General features: G+C 36.0%; 1 protein-coding gene across 1 annotated transcript in view; it reads left to right on the forward strand.

Annotated features, from left to right (window-relative positions):
• LOC150080172 (uncharacterized) overlaps positions 1 to 12,103 on the forward strand; it is a 52,249-nt gene that overhangs the window by 18,537 nt on the left and 21,609 nt on the right. The window contains exon 4 of the mRNA XM_090380634.1: positions 4,100 to 4,200. Within this exon, the coding sequence (XP_090236760.1) occupies positions 4,100 to 4,200 (101 nt within the window). The remainder of the gene's footprint in view (positions 1 to 4,099; positions 4,201 to 12,103) is intronic.

Below are 12,103 nucleotides of genomic sequence, written 5' to 3' on the forward strand. Positions count from 1 at the left end.
TCTTTGCCCCACTGGAGAATTACCTGGAGATCGGCATTTAAGGAATTGGTAGCAGATTTTCGAGAAGTTTAAGCTGATTGAGCAAGACAAGGTTTCTCAAAATGGAAAGTGGAATGCAATGTGCTATCATTGGCAAAACTATGGATAGGATTTCCAGTCAATGGAAGAAAATCATTAATATACAAGAGGAAAAGAGTGGGGGAAAGAACTGAACCTTGGGGGACACCGGCATTAGTGGAGAGGTTAGAAGACAGAGAGCTATCTATCATCACCCTCAGTGAGCGATTGGAGAGAAAACTGGATAACCAATTACAAAAAACAATTGGCAAACCATAAGATAGAAGCTTGTTTAGAAGACCTTTATGCCAAACACGATCGAAAGCCTTTGAGATGTCAAGAGCAACTGCTTGTATTTTGAGCAATTGCTTATGTTTGGCCAGTTCCTCCTTAAATTTATTTAACCTATCAACTTCCACAATGACATATGGAAGTTTGTTCCAGCAATTAACCACCCGCTGGCTAAAGGCAAATTTCTGCACATCTATTCTACATCTGTCTCTCCTTAATTTGAATTTATGCCCCCTTAGGTTCGCAATCTGAACAAGTGGAAGAATTCCCATCAGAATTCAGTGTGCTCAGCCCATTCAAGGCCTTATACACCTCAATCAGATCACCGCGCAGGTCCCTAGTCTCCAGCCATTGAAATTTGCAGAACTTAAGCCTCTCTTGGTAAGAGGATCCCTTCATTCCCCCAGTACATTTTGTCTGCATAAAATGTACTGTTTACAAAGAAAGAAAGATAAACTAAGAAAACAGAAATGGTTAATGGAAAAAACCAGTGTTTATTTAACACTAGTTTTGGCCCATCAGTCATATCCACTACTCTTATTATGTTGTGACAAGTGCATCTCTATATTGTAAATATACTAATGTAGGAAAAAAGACACATAAAAAAGCAAATTTTGAAAGGTGTTGCAAAAAATCCTGTATCGTACATTCTATGTTTTTCACATTCCTGAATGATTGTGCTGAAATCTAATACTTACCTATTTCTGTCTTCCATTCTTTCATTCATTTTTTATTCCCTCTGTTCTAGAGTGAGTTTGCCACTTGTTACTCATTTTGAAAGGTCTAGATTCAAATCCTATTGCTGATAGACAGTTGAATCTCTTTAAGACCTCTTCAGGTGGAGCTCTATTTATCTGATATCAGGTGGGGTGAGTAGCATTTCCAGTGCGGGTTATGCTGTGTTTTATCAGCATGTACAACATGCAAATGGTCCAAGAGCATACCCTTGTATAGACATAATACATAACTCTTCCCCCCCACATACACACAATATGCAAATGAACCCTCCCACATTTTTAAAAAATCATATGATACAAGTGATTGGGCCATATCATGGTAGTGGATGTAACTGTATGGTAGTTTACCACTGGAGAAAAGATATTATTATTATTAATAGCTATACGGTGCAAGGAAGCCTGAGGCTTATGCTGCACTAGCCAAAACAAAATTCCCGAGTTACCCTGAGAGAGAGAGAGAGAGAGAGAGAGAGAGAGAGAGAGAGAGAGAGAGAGAAAGAAAGATAGAGACAAAAGTAGAAGGAAATCACCAAGAAAGAGAAGAATGATGATATCCAGCTCAGGACCCTGGGTGTGCCAAGCCCATACTCACCAGATGTGAGCCCCTGGGGAAAATATGTGGGTTTAGGTCCTCAGATGTCTAGATGCACACTTAAATCTTTTTGTTATAATGTGTACTGTGAAATAGCCCATATGAAATGCAAGTTATTAATACTTTAATTTCTTTATATATGTTTAATGTCATATATTAATATTTGCATCATCAGTTGATGGACTGAGAAATGGCACTTGAAGTTTAACATTGGCAAATGCAAGGTACTGCATATGGGTAGCAATAACCCCAGGGTAACTTATAAACTGTGTGGTACTACACAGTTGATAAGTTACCTTGTTTCACTCTCCACTACCTGAGTGTAGTGGAGAGTGAAAGACTTGGGATTATCCTTTTGTATAAGGCCATGGTTAGGTTGCATCTTGAATACCGTATACAGGTCTTTAGGTGTCACTTTCGGAAGGATGTAGATCTGCTGGAACAGGCACAAAGAAGGGCATCCAGACTGGTGAAGGGAACAAAAGGGTGCTATTACCTAGAAAGGCTTCAGTTCTGCAAATTACAGTGTCTCCAGACTAGGCGCTTGCGGGAAGATCTGATTGAGGTGGTTAAAACCTTAAATGGATTGAGTAAGCTGAATGTTAATGTCATTCTTCTACTTGCTGAGACTATACACAAGGGAGCATAAATTTAAGTTGAAGAAGGGATGGTTGCAGGATAGATGTACAGAAGTTTTCCCACTGGCTGATTGATTGTTTGAATATGCTTCCATCTGTTGTTGTGGAAGCGGAAGAGTTAAATAAATTCAAGAAAGAACTAGACAAATTTTGGAAGGTATGGATGGATGAACTATATAGATTTTTTTTTTTTTTTTTGGTTGATGCTATATAAACTAGCTTTCTTGCATCATTTGCCATTACTACTACTATTATTTGATTCCTTCCTGAGCAGCAGCACTGTATAGGAATGACTTCAGTTCGGAAATAAACAGATAACAGTAATAATTATTATCAATAAATATAATTACCCCTGTTTTTCACTCCAGTGTACATTTCCAATCCATGATGTGTAGATTGGCAATAAAGATATTATTATACAATGTGTGCAAAAATTGCTCTTAGCCAGAGAGTAATTGATTGTTAGAACATACTTCCATCTGGTGTTGTGGATGTGGGTAGTTTGAATAAAATTAAAGAAGGATTGGACAAAGTGGGCAGTTTTTATTATTATTATGACTTTTTTCTTTATTGGATTTTTTCCACTGTGTGACAGGTACTGGTACCAGGTGCATAAGATAGTTGGTTGTGTTCAATTACTATTATTATTACTGTTGGTTGAGGAAATCTCGGACTATCCTACAGGTGTTCAGGATTGTGGCTTTCTGGAGTTCCATGTAAGTGTTCCCTGGAAGGCCTATTGCTACTAGGTTCTTATGAAGGCTCTTTGATACTATTCCAGTGGTTGACACAGTGATCAGTATTATCATTATTTGTATCATATTCGCATTTATTTGACTGTGTACTTCTATCATATTCGCATTTATTTGACTGTGTACTTCTATCATATTCGCATTTATTTGACTGTGTACTTTTATCATATACGCATTTATTTGACTGTGTCTTAGGTCTGTGTACTTCCTGATCATTTCCTCATAGGTTTTCTGGAGGTTGCTGGTGATGGGCACTGCTATGTCAATCAGGTATGTAGCCATTTCTTTCTTGTCGATTTCACAGTTATGCCTGGTGTAGGACTGTCTTGTCTGTTATTATGCCTTGGTCCCAGTATAGTTTGTTATAGTATGACCTGAGGTTTGTATTAGAGACCTCTAGGGCTTGTAATACATGTACACTTTCTTTGATCAACTAGTATTTTTGTGCTAGCCTCTGAAGTATTATCCTTGCACTTATCCTTGGTCTTATCTATGAATGTATCTGGGTGATCACCCTGCATCCTGTGATTATTATTATTACTATTTATTCATATATTTTTTGGCTGATGCTGTATAGGCTTGCTTTCTTGCATCATTTTGTCACTACTAATACTAATTATAGTCAAGATTGTTATTGTGTAAGCTGTAGCCATTTAGCTCAAGCAGATTTTAGGGTTTATTGAAATGCTTTGTTCTTTGGTGTTTTTTTGTTCACAGAGGTCTTGTTCCTGAAAAAATGAATTCCCAGAAGAAAAATTATTTTTATATAATTTTTATTTATAATTTATATAATTTCTGCTCAATATTATGTGATTTTTTTTTTCCTACCTTATTTTTAAAAATTTTGCCTTTTAAAAGCACTAGCTGCAAATGAGATGAAAATATCTCAGTAAGTATTGTGTACTTTTGTATATGCCTCCCAAATATTCTTTCTGATTTAAGAACTTAGTGTAAAATACATTCATTTGTAATTCATGTTAATTTTCACCCTTCTGTACTAATTACATATAATGTTATCTTTTATCTGAATAGCTCATTTTACTGTGGTACAAGAACAAGGAAATATATTTCAGTTCCATAATAATTTTAACTACTTGGCAATCAAAGATGGAGTTACACAAATGTATGGTGCTGTAAGTATTTTTTTAAATTTAATAATTAAGTTGTATGATTGTTTTAAATTTAGTTTTTTTTTTTTTTTTTTTTTTCTTGTGGAAAAACAATTGTTTTAATTTTTTCATATGCACAGCAACCTATAATAATATATTTTGCTGTTTCACACTTATGGGAACAAACAATATGGCACAATCTGAAAGAGAGTAGATAGGATTATGGAGTTGAATAACAATAATGATTAAATGTTCACACCAGTCAAATATCGTGTACATAAGTTAGTTATGAACAAAAGATAGTTAAGGTTGCTTATCAGTAGACAATTCATACATACATTCTTAGAACGAAGTGCTTTTTATTTGTAATGCATTACCCTGCCCCATGGTAATGGTTCTGCTTACGAGAGAACAGCATCAGTAATCTTATTCATTTATGTGAAACTTAGCCAAAGTTCAAATTTGAAATGGCAATAGTCTTTGATAGTACCATATGAAGCAGTTTTAAAATATTTACTTTCACTCTTATGTAACTACAAGACATACAGTAGTGTGCAATCTGAAAGAGAGTAGATAGGATTAAGTATTTTTGTGCTGTTGGTATCTTGTGCAAGGATACAGAATGATATCTGTAAGGATGACACTGTTTTGTGACCTTGGCATCTTCTTAACAGCTATCATTTTTTTTTTTTAATGAAAACCCCAAACATGAAAGGTATAACCTATAGTACTTAGTACTTTTTGTAAAATATAGAGATTAATTTGTACCTTTTTATAGGAAGTTCTTCAGCCCGACGCTCACATCAAATTAATCCAATTAATACATTATATAAAACTAAATTTATGACACGATATTATGGTTTGAAATTGTTAATGTATAGGTGTTTCTTAAAAATAATCCTGTATTCAATTTCCCTAATCTACTTACTGCCAAAAGGAAGAGTGAAGTGAAGCCAATGCATATCAACCCACTAAAAACTAAACCACCCAGTAATAATGGACTGGAAATTGAAGACAATTGTCAAATTTACTAAAATATTATAGACTAAACTTCTTAATAGGGGACAAAGTTATTTCAGGGTGGTACGTGCTCACAAGAAGTAAAGTGACACAAAAATCTCCACTTTCTTTTATACTAATAATAAGATTCAATTTAGCATACCATGATGAGATTATTTTTATTAACCAATGCAAATAATATTATTTACACATGCGCATAAAGGTCCATGAGTCCAAAATCGTGTACGTAGACCATACATGGAGAAGGCTAGTGTTACTTATTCTCAGTGGTATCTACTGAGAATAAGTAACAGTAATATTTTTCTATAGTTTGAAGCCTTTTGCTCTAGAGATTTTTTTATGTTTTAGCTATACACCTTTTGGCATCTCTCATATTGTGAATAAATTCACAATTGAGTTTTCAGCTTTTATACCACTGTGGACCTACCCATCCACTGAGGATGGGCCAACTAGCCCTGAAATGGCTGTCTGGGTGGTGGTAACCACTGAGAATAAGTAACAATAGTCTCCTCTATTGGGGAATCATTATTCATTCAAAATAGGAAAGATAAGCAACTCATGAAGGATTTCACAATATGAAATATAATAATGCATCTAATTATACAAGTTTAGTTGGTTCTACTACTGTAGGTAACTCATGAAGGATTTCTCAATATGAAATGTAATGATGCATCTAATTATACAAGTTCAGTTGGTTCCACTACTGTAGAAATGATTCTTAAACACTAACTTGTGTAATTTTTGGAAAATGCATGGGAAGAAAGGTTGTTGTAGAAAACAAATCGAAATGATAAAGGGGGAAGAGGAGACATTAGTTCTGTGAGTTTGGAATTGGACAATAAATGGATGCTGATTGGTTTTGATATGTGTTCAGACTTTTTGGAAGAGCATGGTAGAATTGCAGATAGAGGAACTCCCCGACTTACGTAAAGGTTGTGTTTTGCAGAACACTATGTAAGTAGTCGGATTTTACATAAGTCGGAATTTCCCCCATGCTTGTGCAGCACTCGCAACTGTGCTCGCTGAATTGATTGAATCAAAAAAGAAATGTTTGACAAACATGTAAATAGAATTATTTATTGTATTTATTCAATTTTTTTATCTCATGCACAGAAAAAATTACAAAGGCATGCAATTTAGAAAAATTTCAAAATTATAAAATTACAAAAAAAGAGAGGAGACAGGCATAACATCATTAAGTTTTACCTCTCAAGCATCGTTGCCAGAATCAACATCTTCAGCTGATAAGTACGCTGTGCGGAGGTTGAGGACTGTATAGATTTAGAAGGGGTGGGCTGAACGATTTGTTCGCTGGCAGGATCCATTTTCTCAAACTTCACCATTGCTGATGTAATTTCACGAAATGCCATTGCCATTTCTCTGGTGATGAAGTGTCTTAGCTTCTCATTTGGTTCATCTTGATCTTTGTTAGCATTTTCTTCTTTCACCATCACTGCCTGCAAGTCAATAAGTTCTTTGTTAGATAATTCCTTCTCTTCTTCCTCTTTTAACTCCTCCACATCTTTGGCATCAACCTCCAACTGAAGTAGCTCTGAGCACCTCGGTAGCCAGGTGGGCAGGAGCAGCAGTGCGTAGCACACGCTTCTTGATCAAACCGGGGTTTGAGCCCATGACCACCAAATACGGAGAATGCTGAAAGGTCAGGAAATGACCACCGCATATCCCCAGAACAATATAGCCTTAGTTGCTAATGCTCCTAAAAACCAAATAACAACAACAAGAAGTAGCTTTGCAACTTTTACAATCTTATCTGTAATCTCTTCATATGATTCATCTTTTTCAAATCCTTTGAAGCCTTTTCCGTGCTGTGGGCATATTTTCTTCCATGTGCCATTTAAACAACTTTTAGTAATTTCCACCCAGGCCTTATTAATGTGTAGTAAATGGTGTAGTAAATATTGTAAGATTTCCAAAAGTCTCTTAACATAAAGTTTTTCTCATCGTCTACTGCCTGAGAAAATGTTGTGCATAAATAGTATGCTTTTAAATTCGAAATAACACCCTGATCCATAGGTTGGATGAGTGAAGTCGTGTTTGGCAGTATAAATATGACTCTCACGTTTGAATTGAAATCATCTAGATGCATAGGACATCCACGAGCATTATTTAATAGAAGCAAAATCTTGAAAGGAACATCGTTGTCTTTACAATATTTTTCAACCTTGGGAATGAAGCAGCATTTAAACCAATCCTCAAAGAGAGATATTGTTATCTATGCTTGCTCTCTTGTTCGATCGGAAATGCACGTGTAGGATGGCTTTATTGATGTGAATGGTACACAAGCAGCGGTTTTAATATGTAATCTCCTGCTGCATTAGCCCCAAGCAAGAGCGTGGCCCTGTCTTTTAACACCTTGAAACCTGGCATTGTATTTTCCTCTTTGGCAATGTTTGTTTGATCTGGCATTTTTTTTTTTCCAATACAGAGCAGTCTCGTCAATGTTAAAAATTTACTGCATTGAATAGCCACCTTCATCAATAATTTTTTCCAACACATCACAAAATTTCTCTACAGCTGCAGAATCGGCACTGGCGACTTCACCGCATACTTTAATGTTTTGGAAACCAGTGTGATGCTTAAACCTATTAAACCACCTGCTTCTTGCCACGAACTTGGGTTGGGGTTCACTGTACTTATCCTTAATATCTTTATAAATACTTATTGCTTTTGCTTGAATGGTCATTAGACTTAGGGGCACTTGCTTCCAAATCTGATTTTTCCTCCATATTATTAATAGCTTTTCCTTCTTCAATATAGCACCTGAATGCTTTTTTGTGATCACTGTTGATCTTAAATGCGTTGATTCTTTAACATGTTCTTTTATACATGCACTCTCCCTTTAAGTAGTATTCACCGTTGAAGAAGTGAGACCTAATTCCCTTGCAATAGATGACAAACTTTGTCCTGCTTCGTACTTCTTAATCATTTTCATCTTCATTTCTAAATAAATTTTGTTTCATTTCCTGGCACTGTCAGCACTTGCACTTTCCGTCGGTCCCTTTCCCTTCATCATTGTAATACGTAAATAGGAATGAAGAGAAGTTTTTGAAAATTTGTTTTTATATGATTGAAGATTTCAGTGAAGGGGAACACCATAATAGCATAAAAACCCACACAATTGCAATTATCGGTATTATCGCAAATGCAATAAGATAGAGTTGCATTTGCGATAATACCGTTTATAATTAGATTCACCAACAGAAAAGCGTAATAAACCAGAAAGTGCAAATTGTTTTTATTGTTTTATGGTCATGACCTCCAGAAACGTATTTTAGAAAAATATTACAAAAGTGTTCAAAATTGATGCTTATAACGGGAACGTATGATAACGATGAAAGGGTAGTGCAATTTCCGTTATAAATATGACCTTTTAGAGAGATAAATGGCTTAGTAATATAGTGAAATTTTCAACTTCCAACGACTTGGAACGAATTACAAAAAGAAAAAAAAAAAAAATGTGTTATTGGGTTCACATTACGATATTTTTACGATACCTCCATTTATTCCTACAGGATGCAAAATACGTTTCCACGATTTTTTTAAGTTTGCACTGGCTGGCAAAAACTTACGTAAAGCCAAATTTCTGTAAGTTGGGGAGTTCCTGTACTAATTCAGAATGACAGTGCCTGTGGAAGTATCTATAGAAAAGGCTGCAGCAGCAGCAGAAACTGAACATCTATGAGACAGAGGGTGGAGAGACTTTGTTAGAGATGTGTCATTAATTATCCTGTCTGCCCTTTTTTGGATTGAATCTAGAAGCTTGTTTCCAGAATAATATTTCATGAATTTAAGATTTGTACAGAGTAAGTAGTTTATAGAAAAAAAGTAATGACAAATGTGAAAAAGAAAAGCTAGTTTTTTTTTATGCATAGGAAGCAATATTTGAGATGTTTTAAGTCAAGAGAGAGATTAAAAGCCAGGATAATTCCTAATAAAGATGTGATCTTGTATAGAAATCTCATTATCATTGAAGATATGCAGCATAGGAGTAGGAGACTTTTATTTGCAAGAAATAAGACAGGACTGAGTTTTAGAAGGATTGAAATTGACTAAGTTATGTCCCATTGGAAAATTACTTGGAAATAAGAATTTAAGGAATTGTTGGCGGATATTCCAGATGGTGAAGCTGTTTGTGCAAGGCAGGGTTTTGCAAATTGGAAGTTGCAATGTAGTGTGCTAGTGTCAGCAAAACTATGGATAGGATTGCCAGTTAGTGGAAGAAGTTCATTAATATACAAGAGAAAAAGTGCAAGGGGAATACGAGCATCAGTGGAAATGTCAGAAGACAGAAATAATTGATGTGACTATTGGTAGGTAAAGAAGTTTCTCCCTGACCATCACCCACAGTACATGGTCAGGGAGAAAACTGAATACCCAGTTGCAAAAAACATACTTTAATCCATAAGACGAGAGCTTGTTAGAAGACGTTTACATCAAATACGATCAACAGTCCTAGAAATGTCGAGTGACTGGTTGAGTTTCATCAGTCTTTTCCATCATGTGATGAATAAGCCGGTATATAACCAGTGGATTGACACTGACAGAATCCATGTTGATGAGCACTGATTAGATGGAAGGTTTTCAGATAGTTTAATAGTTGGCAGTTGACAGATTTCTCTATTACTTTGGAAAGAATAGAGATAAGTGCAATGGGATGATAATTAAATGGGAGAGATTTGTCCATTTAAGAACTGGCTGGATGTGAGCAAATTTCAAGCAAAAGGAAACATATCAGTGGAATAAGAAAACGTAAAAAGGTGACACAGAACAGGAGCATGCCCAACAGCACGAGTTTTGAGAATAAGCAGAGAAATGCCACCAGGACCTGATAGCAGGGAGTACGTGTTGATGGCCTTGTCGATTAGTTCGACACTGGACAGACTGTGCAAGGCTAATGGGGGTAGAATTTTTCTCATCATGGTCTGTGCTTGTTAATAGGAGTTTTTACAGGGATGGGATTCCCCTAAATAGAAGAATATTTGCTGATGCTGTCAAGGCAGTGTTAGGTGTATCAGAAAACTGATAATGTGTTGAAGGAGGGGGATAACAGACTAATACATTATCTTGTTCAGACTAATATGTTATCGTGTTCCAATAGAAGCACTGCTTCTATTGGAACACGATAACCTTTCTTTCTATTGGAACACGATAACCTTTCTTGAAATCCCTAAAACCTTTCTTTCAGACTAATATGTTATCGTGTTCCAATAGAAGCAGTGCTTCTATTGGAACACGATAACATATTAGTCTGAAAGAAAGGTTTTAGGGATTTCAAGTTCTGCTGTGGGTCATCATGAAACAAGCAAATACATGGGCTGTGTTAGGGTAACTAAAGTAAGAAAAGGTGTATGTATACTTGCATTTACACTAATGCTAGGAGCATAGTAAATAAATTTGATGAATTTGAAGTGCAGGTCAAGACATCAGAGGCAGATATTGTTGGAATATCAGCGACATGGTGTCATACAGATATTAAAAGTACAGAATTGGAATTTGGGGAGTACGATTTGTACAGAAAGAGTAGAAAGGGAGGAGGGGTTATGCTGTTAGTTAAGAAACACATAAAATCTAAGGCAGTTCATCCAGTCAACTTGAATGGCCAGTGCAACGTTGAGTCAGTTTGGTCTGATATTATTATTATTAGCCATATGGTGCAAGGAAGACCGAGGCTTATGCTGCACCAGCCAAAAAAAAAAAAAAAAAAAAAACTTCCCATGTTACCCTGAGAGAGAGAGAGAGAGAGAGAAAGAAAGAGAAAAAGAGAGAGAAGTAGAAGGGCATCACCAAGAAAGCAAGAAAGAGAAGAATGATGATATCCAGCTCAGGACCCTGCATTTGCCAAGCCCATACTCACAAGATTGTGAGCCCCTGGGTGTTATAAGCACTGGGAAAACAAAAATGAGAGTAACAGTGTGTTATAGGCCTAATGATGGCAATGAGTATAACAAACAACTATACAAAAAATTGAGCCGGCCAGTAAATCAGAATTTCTTATAATGGGGGGTTTAACTTTCCTGAGATTGACTTGGATTGGTTGCTCATGCACTAGCAAGACTTTTGTGGATTTATTGGATGACTGTTTTCTATAGCAACATGTCAGAGAATCAATAAAAAGAAGCAATACTTTTGATTATGGGAAGTCTCTGACAAAGAATGCCAAGAAATGTAACAAAGAATTGCATTGGTCCACTTGATGAGGATGGTTTAACTGTTAATGATCCTGCCTAGGTTGCTGACAAACTGAATAGGTAATTTGCATCTGCGTTCACACTTTGGATTCAGAAGTCCCTATGGACTGGAGATTGCAAATGAGTCCTCAATGCATAAAGGGGATCAAAGAATGACATGAGTAATTACAGACCTGTTAGCTTAACTTCTGTTCTGGGGAAAATAGTTTCTGGTTAAAGAAGTAATGCAGGATAATCTAGACAGGACTGCACTTATACTGAATCACAGCATGGATTGTTAAGGGGAGTTCTTGTTTGACCAGTCTGACTGGATATTGTAATGCAGTAACAAATAAACCGGATACAAAAAAATTATTTTGATATTATATGCTTTTATTTCAGGAAAGCTTTTGGTACTTTTGCACATAAAAGTCTGCTGTACAAATTGGAGTAGTGTGGCAACATTAACGGTAAGTTATTGCTCTGGTCTGGATAAAGGGATGGTTGAGTGGGAAAAGATGAGTGGTTATTAATCAACGCTGTTCTTCATGGACTAATATTATTAGTGGAGTTTCACAGGGTTCGATGCCCGGCTCATTATTGTTTTCTGTATTTATTAATGATATTCAAAAGGATATATCAGGCTTAATGTCTAAGTTTGTAGATGACCCAAAATTGGTAGGGTGGTTAATGACAGTAATCAGAGGTGGCTGCTGCAA

This window comes from Mastigoproctus giganteus, chromosome 9 (genome assembly GCF_048544385.1).
Source record: "Mastigoproctus giganteus isolate SK-2022 chromosome 9, ASM4854438v1, whole genome shotgun sequence".
NCBI lineage: Eukaryota > Metazoa > Arthropoda > Arachnida > Uropygi > Thelyphonidae > Mastigoproctus > Mastigoproctus giganteus.